This window comes from Drosophila persimilis, unplaced genomic scaffold, assembly GCF_003286085.1.
Source record: "Drosophila persimilis strain 14011-0111.01,24,50 unplaced genomic scaffold, DperRS2 tig00000191-arrow-pilon, whole genome shotgun sequence".
NCBI lineage: Eukaryota > Metazoa > Arthropoda > Insecta > Diptera > Drosophilidae > Drosophila > Drosophila persimilis.
This window is the reverse complement of record NW_020825298.1, coordinates 3,766,042-3,783,949: the sequence shown is the minus strand read 5'-3', so window position 1 is coordinate 3,783,949 and position 17,908 is coordinate 3,766,042. Positions and strand designations below refer to the sequence as shown.

At 45.0% G+C, this 17,908-nt stretch overlaps 6 protein-coding genes across 13 annotated transcripts in view; 4 read left to right on the top strand and 2 right to left on the bottom strand.

Annotated features, from left to right (window-relative positions):
• The window catches only part of LOC6595489 (calcium/calmodulin-dependent 3',5'-cyclic nucleotide phosphodiesterase 1), a 115,330-nt gene that overhangs the window by 19,604 nt on the left and 77,818 nt on the right, over nt 1-17,908 (bottom strand). For all 8 annotated transcript variants that reach the window (XM_026989020.1, XM_026989021.1, XM_026989015.1 and 5 more), the window contains one exon: nt 1,244-1,495. Coding sequence is in view for 7 of the 8 variants with exons in the window: in XM_026989021.1 (XP_026844822.1) it covers nt 1,244-1,495 (252 nt within the window). In the remaining variant the exon portion in view is untranslated. The remainder of the gene's footprint in view (nt 1-1,243; nt 1,496-17,908) is intronic.
• On the top strand, nt 2,808-3,149 carry LOC6595493 (turripeptide OL11-like). The gene has a single exon (XM_002020562.2). It carries the CDS (start codon nt 2,853-2,855, stop codon nt 3,066-3,068), a length of 216 nt encoding a protein of 71 aa, XP_002020598.1. The 5' UTR covers nt 2,808-2,852; the 3' UTR covers nt 3,069-3,149.
• Nucleotides 3,905-4,294, bottom strand: LOC6604575 (serine protease inhibitor Kazal-type 1). The gene has a single exon (XM_002029423.2). It carries the CDS (start codon nt 4,237-4,239, stop codon nt 3,982-3,984), a length of 258 nt encoding a protein of 85 aa, XP_002029459.1. The 5' UTR covers nt 4,240-4,294; the 3' UTR covers nt 3,905-3,981.
• LOC6595495 lies at nt 7,141-7,653 on the top strand. Its single transcript, XM_002020564.2, has one exon. The coding sequence runs from the start codon at nt 7,220-7,222 to the stop codon at nt 7,442-7,444; it is 225 nt and encodes a 74-aa protein (XP_002020600.1). The 5' UTR covers nt 7,141-7,219; the 3' UTR covers nt 7,445-7,653.
• LOC6595496 (maltase 1) lies at nt 11,958-13,920 on the top strand. The gene is made up of 3 exons (XM_002020565.2): nt 11,958-13,184; nt 13,244-13,590; nt 13,645-13,920. Exons 1-3 carry the CDS (start codon nt 11,979-11,981, stop codon nt 13,859-13,861), a joined length of 1,770 nt encoding a protein of 589 aa, XP_002020601.1. The 5' UTR covers nt 11,958-11,978; the 3' UTR covers nt 13,862-13,920.
• On the top strand, nt 15,281-17,546 carry LOC6595497 (maltase 2). The gene is made up of 5 exons (XM_002020566.2): nt 15,281-16,630; nt 16,692-16,842; nt 16,902-17,097; nt 17,148-17,288; nt 17,366-17,546. Exons 1-5 carry the CDS (start codon nt 15,413-15,415, stop codon nt 17,430-17,432), a joined length of 1,773 nt encoding a protein of 590 aa, XP_002020602.2. The 5' UTR covers nt 15,281-15,412; the 3' UTR covers nt 17,433-17,546.

Here is a 17,908-nt window from a genome sequence, read left to right as displayed (position 1 = left end):
TTCCTTTTCCTTAACTGCTAGATACTGGCTGGCTCTTTATCGACTCAAGTTTTGGGATGAAATGTTTTATGTTGCTTTTACTGGCGACTCTTCACGGCTTTAATGGCGTTCAACGCTTCATTTTACCGCACAAAGTTGGAAGGAAAATGACTGGGGCTTCGCCTTTCAGCCCGAGAAAACACAACACACGCCACGTCACGGCAAGCCACGACAAGCCACGCCAGGTGGTTTAAGTCAGGTGAGAGGCGTAATGGAAACTGTGGACCATTAAATGTGGTTATTTTTCATTTTAAAAGTGTTTGTCTTTTGGGTCTTTAAGACAGTGCTGCGAATCTAGATGATCTATGTTTTCTTATCTACTGGGAAGTGTCCAATTTGGTCTACTATTTTGTAGGGCATTACGTATTGATTGATCTCAATTGGAGAATCAAATGGCTTATGGAATTACGTCAAATATCAATTGAGGTTTAAGTATTATCTCAAAGTTTAGCAAATTATCAAATGATGTATGTACATAGATATGATTCGGTATCTGAATTGAGTTATCAAACTAAAACGATTATATCTGCTATCTTTTCATGCGTCATCGATTCATCATCATTTATCGATTCATCAGTCTGTACAAGCTGTGTGAACTCCATGAAATTTTTGGGTGTAAATCAACGCAATTACTGACTCTAATGAGATATAATTATTCTATTTTTTCTATAACACTATTTCTGTTATATTTGTTCATATTTGAACAGGTATCCATCGATAAGTTATCGAGCTATCTATGATCTAACAAGAATTATCGGTAAATAATTTATTACATATTGAATTTTAAAGACACCGAAATTTCTGTTTTGTTTCCTTTTTGAAATAATCTATTCTTAGGCGATTTAGCTACAGCTGCCTGAACGTCCGTGTTTCACTGTACCAAAAACATGTATGAGGATATTCCGTATCTAATTAAGAATATTTGTTCTTTCTCTACAAATTTCTATAATCAGATTTAAGCCAGTCCTGTTCTCCACTCGACCCAAATGAATTCCCCTTCAAATCCTGAGATTTTCATGGTCCAAGCCCCAACTACAGCGCGACAGCTGGTGCAAGATGGATTATGCGGTCTCCTGTCAGCTGCATGAAGTAGAAATTATAATGCGACCAAGCGACCAAGCGACTAAGCGACCTCCCGATGTCCCCGACCGGATGAAATATGCAAAATGCGAAAAAAATAGAAAATGCCATGAGCTCTACTTACTTGCCACTTGACCATTTATTGTCGCATTCGGGCCGATGCCACCGAGCTCGGAGACTGTGGGACTGCCGGCGGCTTCGTGGCCCGGCGTTGTTGTTCCTGCACCAGCTCCACCACTCGCTGCACCGCTCGCTGCTCCACAAACGGCACCTCCTGACGCCGCACCACCACCACCAACACCGCTGCTGTTGCTGCTGCCGGTGGCACTATTGGCCTCGTCTCGCTTGCTGGGCAAACTCTCCGGCGTGCTGGCCACTGAAAAGGGATATGCAAAAACGACTTTAGTACGGGGGATTTTGTTGATGGCTTGTCTGCTCCAACAACAGGTCTCTGAATAGCAATCAGAAATACATATATATAGTTATACATATGTATCTCTCCATGTGAGTCCCAATCCCAAATCCCTTTGTCGTGTCTCACTGCTGTGGAAATCCCTACTTTTCTATGGCTGTGGGGCTTAGCCAAAGTGTATTTTTGTGTGTGTTTGTGTTTTGTTTTTCGGGCCAAAAGGGTAAGCAAAGGCATGTTGCGGCTTTGTGTAGGAGAAAAAGACTTTAATATGGGAACAGTTTACTGAATATTTAATCGCTTTAACTACAACCTTTTCCGTACATGAATTGAATAAACCTCCATTGCAATTTCTTAAATCAAAAAAAGACGTGGTTTTGGATAATTTATAGGCTACATATGAGCATACATAGATCCAAGGGTAGAAATATACACCCTTCGTATATTAATATTTCAATAAAATTGTGGGTATGCCTTTTTTACAAAATAGCAATTAAATTGAGTGGGAAAAAGGTTTTTTTTTCATTTATGAAAGGAAGAAGAATTTATATTTCATTTTCTACAAGCAATCATTGTCTTCTTATAAATATAACTTTTTTTAAAAATATATAAATTCTAAAATATTTTTTTTCATATTTTCCCCAAACAAAGAGCATCCCAAAACCTCTTATCAAACTTAGAAAATGAAAATACTTTCTCTTCTCCTTAAGGCTCTTTTCATGCTTCATCCTGTACGCGTTTTATCCTCTCCTTTGATTCTCCTCTAATTCTGCCCTCGCTCGCACTGGAAGATTAGATTGAAATTGCTTTTTATGCGTTGAAAGACTTTTATTAGGACAAGCTAGGGCAGTGTTTTTTTTCCTGCCAGTTGCCAAGGCCAACAGCTGGCGAGCTACAACCAAACCAGAGGCAAAACAAATACATTTTCATATTAATATATTTTATTTGTAATGATGGACACGCGCCACGTGCTGCGGAATAAAGTCCCCGCTTAAAAAGAAAACTAGAGTTTGCTCAATCAGTTTTCCACAGAAAAACAACTTCAACAAGTACACAAAGAGTTCGGTTGAGGTTTTAATGCCTTGAATAATTATTGACACCTCGCAGAGCAGCGAGCTCTCACTCTATCTCTCTCTCTGTGAGAGAGACAGGGGAAAACACAGTATTGTGAAGTTGTGTGGCGCGGGTTACGTTTGCTCGGGGGCTCGGGTTATCTATAAATGACTGCCAATCGGGCGGGCAAAGCCCCAGTCTTGTCTAACCAGTCGAGTCGAAGCGTTCTAAACACTAAACAACAAAAAAAACACAAATCATACAATCAGCCATGCGTTTCTTTGCTCTGATCGCCCTCTGCCTGTTCGCCCTGCTGTCGCTCACCGTGGCCCAGGAGGCGGACTTCTGCCCGTGTCCCCGCAACTTTGAGCCCGTCTGCGGCTCGGACTCCAGGACCTACAGCAACAAGTGCGACCTGGAGTGCCAGGCCACCAAGGCCTCCCGTCAGGGCCGCAGCATCACGCTCATCAAAGAGGGAAGATGCTGAGCACTCAATAATGACATAACCATAACCGATTTATGATACAACAAAAAATAAATACGTGTCTAATGTGACGTTTGTACATGAGTTTGAGAGTTTTTTCCATTGTGGCCTCTCTTGTTGACCCAATTGGTTAGCTGCGATGCGGTGTTGACTTGGATTCAACTGCTATTTGGACAAATGTTGGCACAACTAAGTCCCAGACGATAACTAAAAAGTTAGACCAGGGATGGCAGACCATGCGATCTGATGAAACGAAACTGAAAGTGGGTGAACATTTGTCTCAGAAATAAAGAGAGCTACAGATCTAACTACAAAGAGAATTGGCAAAGTCTGCCGCAGAGGCTTAAAGATACAGTCCATCGAGATCTTGCACTCTGTATAGATTGTACCTGTCCCGGTTTCAAATTCCAAGATAATACAGCATTTATAGTATATTCTTTTTATTACGTTTATTTTGCAAGCTTTGCAAATATCTGCAATTTCGTTATCTCAGACAGTTCCCATTTATTCCAGACCAATCTAATTTTAATCAAATTGTTTAGGTGAATCATGGCATTCATAGATTAGACTTGAGGAGGAAGCAGCTATCTACAGGTATCTTCCACGTTGATCCACTTGATCCTCGGAGCTAATGATTGGCACATATCGCCAGTCCAGTCCAGCCCTCGCCTCGGGCTCCCGCTCCGCCTGATTTATGTGCCGTTATTTACGATTCATTCGTGCGATAAGGCGAGACTGCTATCAATTGCAATGCCAAATGCTCTTGCTGATAAGCTGATTTCTATATTTCTGTGTGTAATATATATTTCACATTGATGATTAATACACAAAACACTTGGTACACGTATGAACAGAACATCCTTTATTTCTCATTGTTATATATTAAGCTGCACTCTGGAGTGTTTCCTTTCTTGGATTAGCATTGACCAGAGCGTAGGAATTCCAGATTGCGTCCACGACGCTCCGCCTCACGACGCACACAATCGTATTCGCAGCGATTGGGATATGTCACCATATTGGAGGCACACACGGGATCGTAGTTCCTGGGACAGGGACAGAACTTGCGCAGTGTCTGGCCGTCCTTTTCTGCGGATAAGTCATCGTCCGCCTGAATGGGTGCTATGGCCAGGGCCAGGAGGAGGCACAGGGCCACCAGAATGCTCAGGAATTTCATTATAATGTAATTTTGTTTCGACTTTCGTTGAGGTTAGTCCACTTGCTACTCTCTTTCGGTACTGCCTGGCCTGCTGAAAATGCGTTCATAGAGAGCTTTCATAGAGTTTTGGGATCGCGTTTCATTGAATGCCTATCTTATCGGTTCTGTTTGGGTTCCCTATAAGGCAGAAAAGCTGATTCGCTCTGGAATATCTGTGAGCAAACAAAACAAAACAGTTCCGAGTACTTTGAGTCTTTAATGTATTCGTTTCAAATTAATTCAATAGCTTATGGGTTTGTTCGGGTTTGTTTATTTTGTATATTTATTTGTATATAATTATTGGCTTTATTAGAGAACTTGATCCTCGGATCTACTGATTCGCAAATATCGCCAGTCCAGCCCTCGTCTGGGGTTCGGGCTCCCTCTTTTTATTCATTGTTATATATTAAGGAGGGCTTTCTTTCTTGGTTTAGCATGAACCAGTTCGTAGGATTTCCATATCTCGGCCACGACGGATCAGTATATTCATTATATTATTGTGTTCGTCTTGCCTCTCGTTGAGGTTAATCCACTTGGTAGACACTTTCGATAGTGCCTGGACTGCCGAAAATGCTTTCATTGAGAGCTTTGGCTTTGGTTTTGATTTGGGTCTGGATCGACTTGCATTGAATGCTTATCTTATCGGTTCTGTTTGGGCTCTCCATAAGGCAGAAAAGCTGATTCGCTCTGGAATATCTGTGAGCAAACAAAACAAAACAGTTCCGAGTACTTTGAGTCTTTAATATATTCACATCAAATGAATTCAATAGTTTATGGGTTTGTTCGGGTTTGTTTATTTTGTATATAATTATTGGCTTTATCAGAGAACTTGAACCTCGGATCTACAGATTCGCAAATATCGCCAGTCCATCCCTCGTCTGGGGTTCGGGCTCCCTCTTTTTATTCATTGTTATATATTAAGAAGGGCTTTCTTTCTTGGTTTTGCATGAACCAGTTCGTAGGATTTCCATATCTCGTTCACGATGGTTCATTATATTATTGTGTTCGTCTTGCCTCTCGTTCAGGTTAATCCACTTGGTAGACACTTTCGATAGTGCCTGGCCTGCCGAAAATGCTTTCATTGAGAGCTTTGGTTTTGGTTTTGATTTGGGTCTGGACCGACTTGCATTGAATGCTTATCTTATCGGTTCTGTTTGGGCTCTCTATAAGGCAGAATCAGAAAAGCTGATTCGTTCTGGAATATCTGTGAGCAAACAAAACAAAACCGTTCCGAGTACTTTGTGTCTTTAATGTATTCACTTCAAATGAATTGAATAATTTATGGGTTTGTTCGGGTTTGTTTATTTTGTATATAATTATTTGCTTTATCAGAGAACTAAAGGCGCATTTGTTTAAAGTCGAAAAGAGCTTTCATAAAGCTTTCGCTTGCTCTCTTTAAGCTTTTACGCTACCGGGCTGGAAGCTTTGGGTCTCTCTTTGGCTGGCTCTCTTTTTCTGCCTCCCACTATCTTAATACGACTCTCTTTCTTTCTTTCTCTCTCTGTCTGTTTCTGCCTCTCTCTCCCTCTCTTTGTATATATCTTTCGCTCTTTTATCAACGATCAAAGTTTAACCCTTGAATTGTGGGTGGCAAATGTAATGTAATTTGAAAATATTCACAGTGGTACGTATATTTTTTTTTCTTTTTTATTGAGCTCCTAATTTAATTAATGGACAGCCTGAATTTTTTGTCAGGCCATTTACACGCCGCTCCACACCGCACCACACCGCACTCGCATTGTCAAGCTTATGTGTGCCTTTCAATTGCAATTTCCATTTCCATTTAATTCCAATTTCAATTTCAATTAATTTAGCTTCAAGCCAGAGAACGAGCCGAGCGATAAATATATGCCCCTGGGGAAATTCCCCTAAGAGCTCCTCTGGAGGTTCATATAGTTCTCGATTTGGAGCCACCATGAGAGGTATACCTCTGGGTCTGTTGCTGCTGCTCGTGCTGTGGTTTTTCCTGGGGACTGGCGCCCTGAACTGTCAGCCCTGTAAATTGTTGGAGGCTCGTAAGACCCATGCAAATGAAACACAGACACAAGCCAGGGGATAAGAAATAAAACACCTCCCCATGGAATTCACACAAACTCGAGATGAATTACTTGGCTTTTGTAGCCCCATCGATGGCTTTCATGGAGCTGCAATCTCATGGAGGAGAACCCGGACCCAAAATACCTGCCATTTCGAGTGAGATCAGCGCAGGATGATGGGGGACGTACATATGTACCTCCAGGTACGACATATGGGACCTTGGTTTCCTATATCCAATGAAAAGAAACTCGACTACAAACAGAAACGAACGTAGAGCACATAAAATGTTTCCATTGATTGAAAAGTTAATTAAACAATTGCAATATTTAGTAAATAATAGTAAACATACAGCACATGCATGAATGCTCGATTTTATTCGAATAAACATTTATGTCTGGCGTTTCCTGTGAAAAGTTTTCCTCAGAATTACGTATATATGGTTTGTGGTGTAAACAAGTACCGAAGCCATGTGAAATGAGGTGTTTTTCCTCCAATTAGAACTTCCGTTTATGGGGCATGCTATTTGTTAAGATATCTAGCATTTATACACTACAAGTGGCTGAAGTTTAAGAGTCAACCTCTCATCCGACCCGCACATAAATCGCTCTTCCTTGACACAACGCCACAGAGCGAGTACACATACAATGTGTGTACTGCTGTTTTCTTTCAACCCAAGTGTGTGTGGGAAGGGGGGGAGGCAGGGCGATAAGAGGCTCTTTGTGTGAGCAAAATAATCAGCAGCTTGTTTGACTAATTAGCAAAAACTTACGCATACACTCGGGCAACACAGCCTGCACTCAAAACCCAAAACCGAGCGTCAGTCTTGGTTGAACGCTCGACGCGATACGGCAAACGGCAACCTGCTTCTCAGAAATTCAGCAACATTTGGCCAGGAAGGAGAGAACAGAACCCAACACACAAGATGAAGTACTTTGCTTTGATATCCATCCTCGTCCTGGTGCTGGCTTCCATGTGTCTGGCTCCGGCGGCGGCCAGCTTTTGTCCGTGCGACCTCAAGACGGTGAAGACGGAGGTGTGCGGCTCCAACGGGGTCACCTACAAGAATCGCTGCGAGTTCGAGTGCACACAACGCGACTACAAGAAGCTGGGCCGCAACTTGAATATCAGGAAGGAGGGGCCTTGTTAGTGGAGAATCCAAAGAGATGCTCTCTCTAGAGCGAGACAGACATTGAGGACAATTTTCCCAATTTAAATAAGTGCTGTGAGATAAAGGACCCCTGGAAATAATTAATATATGTTCTATGTTTACTGAAATATGTTTTGATTGCTTTCACTTTCACAATTTCAATGTTTTTTATATGAATTAAACGAAATGGGCTGATCATCTTTCAAATATTCTGTCAGAGAATACTTTATAATGCTGTTGCATTTGGAAACTATTTAAAGCCAACAACACATACAAATATATGCCTAAAAAATGTCCCAAGTTTCGAACTATTTCTTACAGTGCATCCCCCATTCGAAATGAAGCACTTGAAAGCTCTCTTTTGTGTTTGTTGAATTCCAGTCAAGTTCTCATCATTGAGTCGCATCGGAACCAAACGTATTATATAAGTATGCAAATAGCGCCATCCAATGCTAATTAAAAGCCACTTTGACGTGTGCGTCACCACCTCTCAGTCAATCAAACGGATCGGCGACATGACCTCAGTGCGACTTCATTGGCACTCTCTGAATGAGACTCTGAGGGGAACACTCTCTCTCTCTGGGGGCTCTGGCGCTTTGAGCATTCGACGCACGCACATCAATCAAATTTATGCATAATTAATCGTTTGCCAGCAGCCATTTGCCTCTGCTTTTCTGATTGCCTGCGATGTGATTTATTAACTCTGTGCGGAGCGGCTTGACTAATTGAATTTCAATACGCACGTATTGCGGTGCCGCCGCAAAACGTCAAAATCGGGTGCAAACAATGCCACTGCCACAGACAGGAAGCCGCAAACAGGAACAATCACAAGACCCATAACAGAGTATTCCTTTATGAGGCCCAGGAGCATAGAACTACCGTTCGCTTTATGACGGGAAGCTGCTGTCAGCTGTACGGAATTCGGCTAGCCGGAATGTTATTAAAAAGATAACTCCGAGCGGGTTGAACGGGGTCTTATCTGCCAGCAGACAGCAGCAGTCATAGCGAATTAGCTGAAATGGGGATTTTATCATGATTTGTCAGCCAGCACAGCACAGGTGTCATCTTTCTAATTAAAGTGTGTGCAGAGCATTGTTTTAAACAGACTGATGACAGAGTGACAAATGAAAACAGAGCGACAGAGTGGCAAGGAGCAAGAACAGCTTGGAGTTTATAGGAAAAGGGATATCTTTTTGCTAACTAACTTTTTGTTTTCTTTTTTGCAACAATTGAAATAACAATATCTTGGATCGCCTAATTGTGCATCCGAATAAGGTTCCCTGGCCAGCAAGTAGACGCTCCAGGGCACGGGCATACCCAGACCCTGGTATGTGGAACCCTGAAATCGGGATATGGATATGCTCCATAAAATCACGTATAATCTCTGCCAGGCAGAGCAAAGCAGTTCCTGAGCTGTGCTGCTCCTCCTACAACTCGTAGTCACCATCAGAAATCTAAGTCCAAATCAAAAGTGTGCATCAGTGAATAAGAAACAGAGATTGAGATATCTTTTAAGTGATTATTTCTAATAAAAATGATTGTATCTGAAAAAAAAAAAATGGTTTTAGGTACGTCCCAATTTTTCTGTAGTTTTGTGGTATGGATTTTAAAGGATGAACAACCAAATCTCTGTCGCAAAAAGCATTTGTAGTCGGTTTTAATTGGTACCAAGGGCTTTAGCCAATCACCAACCAATTTGATCCGACCTCTATCAAATTTCGTCCACCAATATTCTATTTTGAAATATGTCACATATTATTTCCAATGCTGTACTGTCGCCTTTCCCTGTACCTTTTCGTTGATGCCACTACGATACCATCGTTAATAATTCTTGGTAAATAATCCCAATGTCTTAGCATGCCAACAGCTTCATCGAATGTTTCTCTTTGCATCATCTTTACTTGGCACAACGCGTATCCCCATTCTTGATGCCTTCTGCAAAATATTTAATCTGGTACCTCTCCAAATAACTCGCTGGCACATCATTATAGACCAGGCCTAAGAGACACTCTATGTCTGTCGCGTATTCCTGGAGATAATCGCCGTAATGTTGTTTCGAATACTTTGTTTGTTTATTTGATTATAAACCGAAAACCGCAGAAGGCAACACGAATTTGGGGCCTATCCAACAGATTGAAAGCAGATAATTTTGCCTCTAGGACCTGCCCCCAAAAACCATAAAAATAAAAGCGATAGTAAAGGTGAAATAGGGGGCTAAAAACGAATAAAAATACGAGCACTGTTATCTTAGAGATATATGGAAATTTACATACTTATAAAAAACGACAGCATGCTGCTGCTGCTGTTGTTGTTGCAATCGATTTGTGATAACAAGTATTTGATAAGCGTAAACGTATTGACAACATCAAACAGCAAGTCCCAAAAAAACCAAAAAGAGAAGAGAGAACACGCCGTCCAATTCAAATTTGTTGAAGCTCAAGGGTTGTCAATGGACAGAAGCCCCTTGGAAAAAGTGGGAAAATATGGGAGAAAATAAGTGGGAGAAATGGGGGTGGGCGGACGGACTCCGAAACCCGTAGCATATGTTTAGGCGCGTGTGTTAAATTCGTAAATATCTGGGGCTACCGGGGATTAGACGGAGACTGATTTTTAATATGCCAGGCTGGGTGCCTCCCGTGTCCCCGAAAAAACTTTGATATGATTAAATATTTACATAATAAAAAATGTAGGCTGTGTGTATTTATTTATTCGTGCTCGGGGAGTCAGAAGTCAAATTGAAAAGTGCTCCGAAAAGAATTTGCGGCCCATTCCAAAAAATATTCTGACACAAAAGGCTGAAGCTCCTTCCTCCATTGCGGAGGAGACGCGAAAGCGAAAGCAATTCAATCAGAGTCGCGACATGAAAGGTAAACCCTGATGTCCTACCATCCCGACCGACAAGCCCACAGACAGGCAGACAGGGACAGACAGGTGCCCCCAAAAAAGTGGGACAGCAACGGTGGGGGATACCACCCGGGACAGGTGAGTGAGTTGGCACAGTTCTGCGAGACAGACGGTCGACAGGCGCAGGATTAGTCAGGTATTCCTCCCCAATCCCCGGACAACACCAATTTCGTTGAAGTTTTCCCCAGCGACGGTGCGGGGGTGGGGCCCTCGAAATTATAGCAAATTTTCTTGGCTTTGATTTGGCCCCGGCAAAGGAATCCCAATATGTATATAGGAAAGACTCGAGACACGCCCACGTCAAACCCTTTTCATGTCGAGCGGCGAAAGTAGCTGAATTATGCCAAGTTTTCCACGGTTCATGTGAAGATTTCTGCACATATTTGTGCACCATTTTCCGCCAATATTACGGCCAGAGGAGCACTCTCACAGGATCTAGAGGCAAACATTTCCGCACGTGGATGTGGCTGCTTAACAATGGCATCACAGCCATTTGCTTACTGGTTTGTTTTGATGTTGGCAACATGTTTTAATTAAGCTGCCAGCAGCAGCAGCAGCAGCCTTCATCTTCCATTCGAAATATGGCGGTAGGGCTGGGAGCTAGGACACTGGAGGGGGGATAGGAGATGCGGAACGGTTCCATTTGGACATCCTGGTCACGCAACGGAAGTTCGCGGTTTGGAAAGCGAAATTGCAGCGTGATAAATGAGCTGACGGTTGGAGGTGGGCTTGGGTCTGGGTTTGGCGGAAATACAAGCTTTGGGATTTGTTCTGAAAAGCGGTTTTGAAATTGGGAGCGGAGCTAATAACTTATGGCTCAATTTACAGTGTGTTGCCATGGCGGAGCAGGCTTTTAGTGAACTCTTTCTAATTAACATAATTAAAATTTGTTCATGGTTAGATGTTGAAATCCTTAGCCCTCCTAAATAGCCAAAAGTATCTCTTACTCGTTGTAATTATTTATACGAATTTTAATATATATTTCACTTCAGTGTGATTCATATTTCCCCATAAATCCACCTTCCAGTACAACTTCTATTCTTATTTCTAACCAAATATCAAACGTGTCGCGCGTCATGCAGCAGCGCCCTTCGTTAGGGATGGTTTTAGCGCGAAAGAAGCTTCCGCTTGGTGCCACTCTACTTGTATCTCAAATTTGAACACTGAATAAATTTTTATTAATTCTTTCTAAAGCTTCTTCCATTTCTTTATTTGCTTCTGTTTTATATCTAACCCAAAATGAATCCATAATTAGCTTCCAATCACCATCTATGATCCTTCAACATCCTCCAATACTTGTACTACACCCACTCCATCTGCTCTCCCTTTATTTTCATTTTGAAGGTGACACATTTTCTCCCGTGGGAGGGGGAAGTGGAGAAGTTTCGATGAACAAACAAGTTCAAATGTTATATGGTTACGCGGAGAGTAAATGGAGTAATATTCCCTTCACGAACAGTACAAATACCTGACAATGCCCGACAGTTGTCTCAATATTTGAGAGGCGATCGCCGTGCCTAGCCGAATAAACAGAACCGGAATTGAGTGGCCGGCCGAAAGGTATAAAAGAGCTGTGAAACGGGAAGCCCAGAGACAACTCAGTTGTCAACTGAAGTTACAGCAATTGAAGATGGGTTTTGGGAAGATAATTGCCCTAGCGGTGAGTGTGGGTCTAGTTGTGTGCTTCGTGCAGGGCGGACCGTCGAAGAAGGAGCAAAAGGCGTTGGAGGAGAAGAACAATTGGTGGAAGAACGAGGTGTTCTACCAGATCTATCCGAGATCCTTCCAGGACAACGATGGCGATGGCATTGGCGATCTGCCAGGCGTCACCTCAAGGCTGGAGTATCTGAAGGAGACGGGCATCACGGCCATCTGGATGAGTCCCATCTTCGAATCGCCCATGGTGGACTTTGGCTATGACATTTCCAACTACACGAACATTCACCCGGAGTACGGAACCCTGGACGACTTCGATGCACTGATAGCGAAGGCCAACGAGCTGGGCATCAAGGTCATCCTCGACTTTGTGCCCAACCACAGCTCCGACAAGCATCCCTGGTTCGCCAAGTCGATCGCCAGGGAGGATGGCTACGAGGACTTCTACGTCTGGGAGAACGGTACTCTCCTGGAGAACGGCACTCGCGTGCCGCCCAACAACTGGCGATCTGTCTTCTCCGGCTCTGCCTGGGAGTGGAACGACGAGAGGGAACAGTACTACCTGCGTCAGTTCACCTACGCCCAGCCGGATCTGAACTACCGCAATCCGGCCGTGGTCCAGGCCATGGACGACACTCTGCAGTTTTGGCTGAACAAAGGAGTCGCTGGGTTCCGCATCGATGCCATCATCTACATCTACGAGGACATACAGCAGCGGGACGAGCCCCTGAGCGGCACCACCAGCGATCCCAATTCGTACGACTACCTCGATCACATCTACACGAAGAACCAAGACGAGGGCTATGGCCTCCTGCAGCACTGGCGACAGCTCCTCGACAACTACTCGGCCCTAAATGAGGGTCCTCTGAGGATTATGATGACCGAGGGCTACGCCCCCCTGACGAAGCTGATGGATTACTACGAGGATGCGCAGGGCGTTCAGGGACCACAGTTTCCCTTCAACTTTGACTTCATAACCGAGCTGAATGCCAACTCCTTGGCGGCGGACTTTGTCTTCTTCATCGAGCGATGGCTGATCTACATGCCCCGTGGACACGTGGCCAATTGGGTGATGGGCAATCACGATAATCCCCGTGTGGCCTCGCGTTTTGGTGCCCAGTCCGTGGATGCCATGAATATGCTGATGATGACGCTGCCTGGCATCGGTGTGACCTACAATGTGAGTGCGTCTATCTCTCCAAGGAGATCTCTTTCAAAGGCGTGTCTCTCTACCTCTAGGGCGAAGAATTGGGCATGATCGACTACCGTGACATTAGCTGGGAGGAAACTGTGGACCAACCCGCCTGTGAGGCTGGCATCGACAACTACAAGTGGATCTCCCGCGACCCTGAGCGCACGCCCATGCAGTGGAGCGACGAGGCCAATGCCGGATTCTCCAATGCCAGCGCCACTTGGCTGCCCGTCCATCCCAACTACAAGGAGCTGAATCTCCGCAACCAGCAGCAGGCCCAGCGCAGTCACTACAAGGTCTACCAGTCGCTCCTGAAACTGAGACAGCTGTCGGCCCTGAAGAACGGTGCCTTCATACCTGAGGTGGTGAATCGCAGGGTGTTTGCTTTCAAGCGGTAAGCGAAGACAGAGTCCCTTACAGTTCTCTAGCCATAATCATTCATTTGCAGTGAGATCAAGGGCCAAAACACTCTTCTGACCATCATCAACGTCAAGAACCAGACGGAGCAGGTGGACATTAGTGATTTTATCGATTTGCCCAATCGGCTGCATGTCCTCGTCGCTGGTGTCGACTCCGAGCATCGTGCGGGCGAGCGTCTCAGTCCCGAGGCCATCGCTCTGGCACCCTACGAGGGTCTGGTCATTCAGCTGAGCAAGCGAAAATAATTAACATACTTGTATAATGTTGTTGTATTTCATTAATTATACGAGTAATGCAGCTTTTCTATTTTCGTTTTCGTTAATATGTATCTCGAGCGGCCAATCTAATTTGAGTTTCCATTCCATTTGACAGCAAAAACACATTTACATTTGCATTTCTGCGCGTTAGAAACAATTTTAAATTGAGTTAAAGCGAGGCAGAGAGAGAGAGGGGGGAGAGAGAGGGAGGGAGAGCAAAGCAATTGCCAGAGCAAGACCACTTTTCTGGGCTGTCTGCCCTTCGGTACGTGTTCGTTCTTGTCGCACTTTCACCGAAAGAGACTCAAAAATGTCAACGCTGCGGCGCGGTGCGGCGCCGGCATCCCCTGCTGTGTGTTTTCTGAATTATTGTCGCTGATTTTAATTAAAATTCCCCTTTCCGTGATTGCAGAAACACTCGCAAAGGCGCTTGGGCCTCGTTTTAATATAATATTTGCGGTTCTTCAACTGTTTCAATAGGCGTGTTAATTGTTTGCGGATTGTATGCTTTCAATCAGGTGTTTGCAGCGAAGGGTGGAGGATCAGCAGGTGGTCCGAAGAAGCGTCGGCGCTGAGAACGACTGAGTGACGTCAGAATGTTGTATTTAACAGTTTTCATAAGAAATTAAGTAATTTTAATACAGGCATTTTTTGTAATATTTTGAAAATATTAATAAATAGCCTTTAAATCTATGCAAACAAAAATATTTCATATAAATCGGTAAGTTGGTTGAATCTATTCAGATATATGAAGATATGCATAAAGTTAGTTTATAAAAAAACATCAAGGAAAATTCACTTTTCTTTACAGGTAATGTTATGAAATTGGAAAATAATCATTTTACAGTAGATTGATAGTTCTACCATATATTAAATACTATCTATCCTACCTATCCTTTTTCGAAACTTAAATTGATTAAAAAATTTCCTCCAAATATTATTCACTCCAACGTTGGGCCGAAGAGTAACCTCCAAGTGCTGCGCCACCTCACCCATCACCGACACCATGCCATGCCCTGCCCTTCTGCTCTAGTTGTGGACGGAAAGCTTGCGATCAGCTGGCAGCAGAGCAGATCACATCTGATGATCTATTGAAAGCTTTCTGTTAATAGCCGGCAGCTGCTCGAGGCAAGAACGTGTTTAATTTTATTCCAATTTGTGCTTTTTTGAGGTGAGCAAAGACAGAAGAGATTCTGTATCAAGATTTCTATAAAAAGCCAAAGCTCATCCCAATCTGTGGAATACATTGACTGGCTAAAGTGCAGCGAATCGTGACATTTGTTTACTCATTTAATTTGTTTCGCAATTTGTTTTGGTTTGAGCCTCGGATGATAAGCAGATTGGCGCGAGGTGGCACTCCATTAATGCGACGCCCTCCGATTATAGCCAGTGCAAACAATTTGCTTAGTTATAATTATAATTTAACAAAAAACCGGGAATCTAATGGGAAAATTATTTTAATTATTGGCTTAGAAATCGGTTTAAAAGTGAACCAAAAGGCGGCTGCGCTCGACAGAACAAAACGAAACGCGGCCTGAAATGTACGCTCCACTCATCCGAATACGAATCCCTCTTTTTAGTCTACTGCTGGCGTTGCTGCTGTGTCAGGGATCCAGCATGTCCAGCCTGGTGAAGAGCGATGCGGAGGACTTCATAGACTGGTGGCAACACACGGTGTTCTACCAGATCTATCCGAGATCCTTCAAGGACAGCAACGGCGATGGCATTGGAGATCTACCGGGCATCACGTCGAAGCTGCAGTATCTCGCGGAGACGGGCATCACGGCCACCTGGCTGAGCCCCATCTTCCAGTCGCCCATGGTGGACTTTGGCTACGATATATCCGACTACCGGCAGATACAGCCCGAGTACGGAACCATGGAGCACTTTGAGCAGCTGATAGACAAGGCCTACGAGCTGGGCATCAAGGTCATACTGGATTTCGTGCCCAATCACAGTTCGGATGAGCACGAGTGGTTCAAGAAGTCGGCGGCAAGGGAGCCCGGCTACGAGGACTACTATGTCTGGGTGGATCCGAAGATCGACGAGAACGGGGACCGGCAGCCGCCCAACAATTGGCAATCGGTGTTCTATGGGTCTGCCTGGGAGTGGCACGAGGGCCGGCAGCAGTACTACCTGCATCAGTTCACCAAGGAGCAGCCGGACCTCAACTATCGCAATCCCGCCGTGGTCCAGGCCATGGACGATGTGATCCTCTTCTGGTTGAACAAGGGCGTGGCCGGCTTCCGCATCGATGCGGTGAATCATATGTTCGAGAAGGAGTCCCTGGAGGACGAGCCGCTGAGTGGAAAGACCAACGACCCGCTGTCCTACGACTACACCACACACATCTACACCAAGGATCTGCCCGAGGTGCTCGAGATGGTCCAGCACTGGCGCCAGCTGCTCGATGACTTCAGCTCCAAACATCCCGAGGGCCCCACGCGCATCATGATGACGGAGGCGTATGCCGGACTCACGACTCTGGCCGACTACTATGAGGACCGGAACGGCGTCCGGGGCTCGCAGCTGCCCTTCAACTTCCACTTCATCACGGATGTGAATGGCGACTCGGATGCGCGTGACTTTGTCTACAATGTGGAGAAGTGGCTGATCTACATGCCCCGTGGGCACGCGGCCAACTGGGTCATGGGCAACCACGACAATCCCCGTGTCGCCTCCCGTTTCGGTCCGTCCGCCGTGGATGCCATGAACATGCTGCTGATGACACTCCCCGGCGTTGCCGTCACCTACAATGTGAGTTGTGCCCACGCTCTCCAAAGGTCACTCGTGGGGCTATCTTCTGGTCGTATTTCAGGGCGAGGAGCTGGGCATGGAGGACTATCGTGACATGCCCTGGGAGGACACAGTGGATCCGCCTGCCCGCAATGTGGGAGAGCAGCTCTTTAGGAACGTGTCCAGGGATCCAGAGCGTACACCATTCCAATGGAACAATGCCAGCCATGCGGGTAAAGAAAAGGATTGTTCTTTTGTATTTCAATTATACTTTTCCCCTCCTTTTTTCCAGGCTTCTCCGAGGCCTCCAAGACCTGGCTGCCAGTGCATCCCAATTATCCGGAGCTCAATTTGGAGGCCCAGAAAGCAGCCCCCAAGAGCCACTACAAGGTCTATAAGGCGCTCATCGAGCTGAGGAAATCGGCCATTATGCGGCTGGGACGTTTCACCATCGAGCCCATCTCCCGCTGGGTGTTTGCCTTCAAGAGGTACGTGAACAGCCAATACGAGACCCAAATGAAAGATGGATTCTATTTAGATCGTTTGCCAACTTTGATTCGATAATTACCGTCATCAATGTGAGCGACAAGGAGCAGTTGGTCAATCTCTCAGAGTTCCTCAATCAGCCCAAGAAACTGGTCGTGGAAGTGGCTGGCGTGGAGTCCGCGTATCAGCCGGGGTAAGTTCAATGAACAAGAACATTGATTCCGCTCTCTCCTTCCCCCCTCATGCATTTCCATTTCCCTGCTTCTTCAGTCAATTCCTGGCCGCAATCGCCCTGTCCCTGGCTCCGCACGAGGGTCTCGTCTGCCGACTCGTCTAGGAATTACCGACGCTTTGCTGTTGACGGAGAACTTTCCTCTTTAATTGCATTTCCAGTTCAAAATGTCACGCGATTGAATACAAAATGGGTGGAAAATTAATGACTCTACGGCCAGCGATGTGTGTGTTTTCCATTCGGGGGCCCAGCAAGAATTGAATTCGGAGCTAATGAAGGGCAGGGGGTTCCCAGCCGGAACTACTGGCCACATCGTCGCCGGTCGCCGGTTGCCGGCATTTTGCCTGGCACTTTGCCCAGGACTTTGCCAATTCAATTCTGATGCTCGCTTGACCAGTGTAATTTTTCATGCACGAGTACGTGGAGAAGGACGGACCGGAGCCGGAACAAGATTTATGTAGCACATTTCTCTCCCATTTCTCTCGGATGCAAAAAGTTCTTGCAAATGTCGCTTAATAACTGAATTAAATGTTTGTGAATTGCAACTATCGTCCGCAAACTTTTTCCAGGGTGTTCAATAG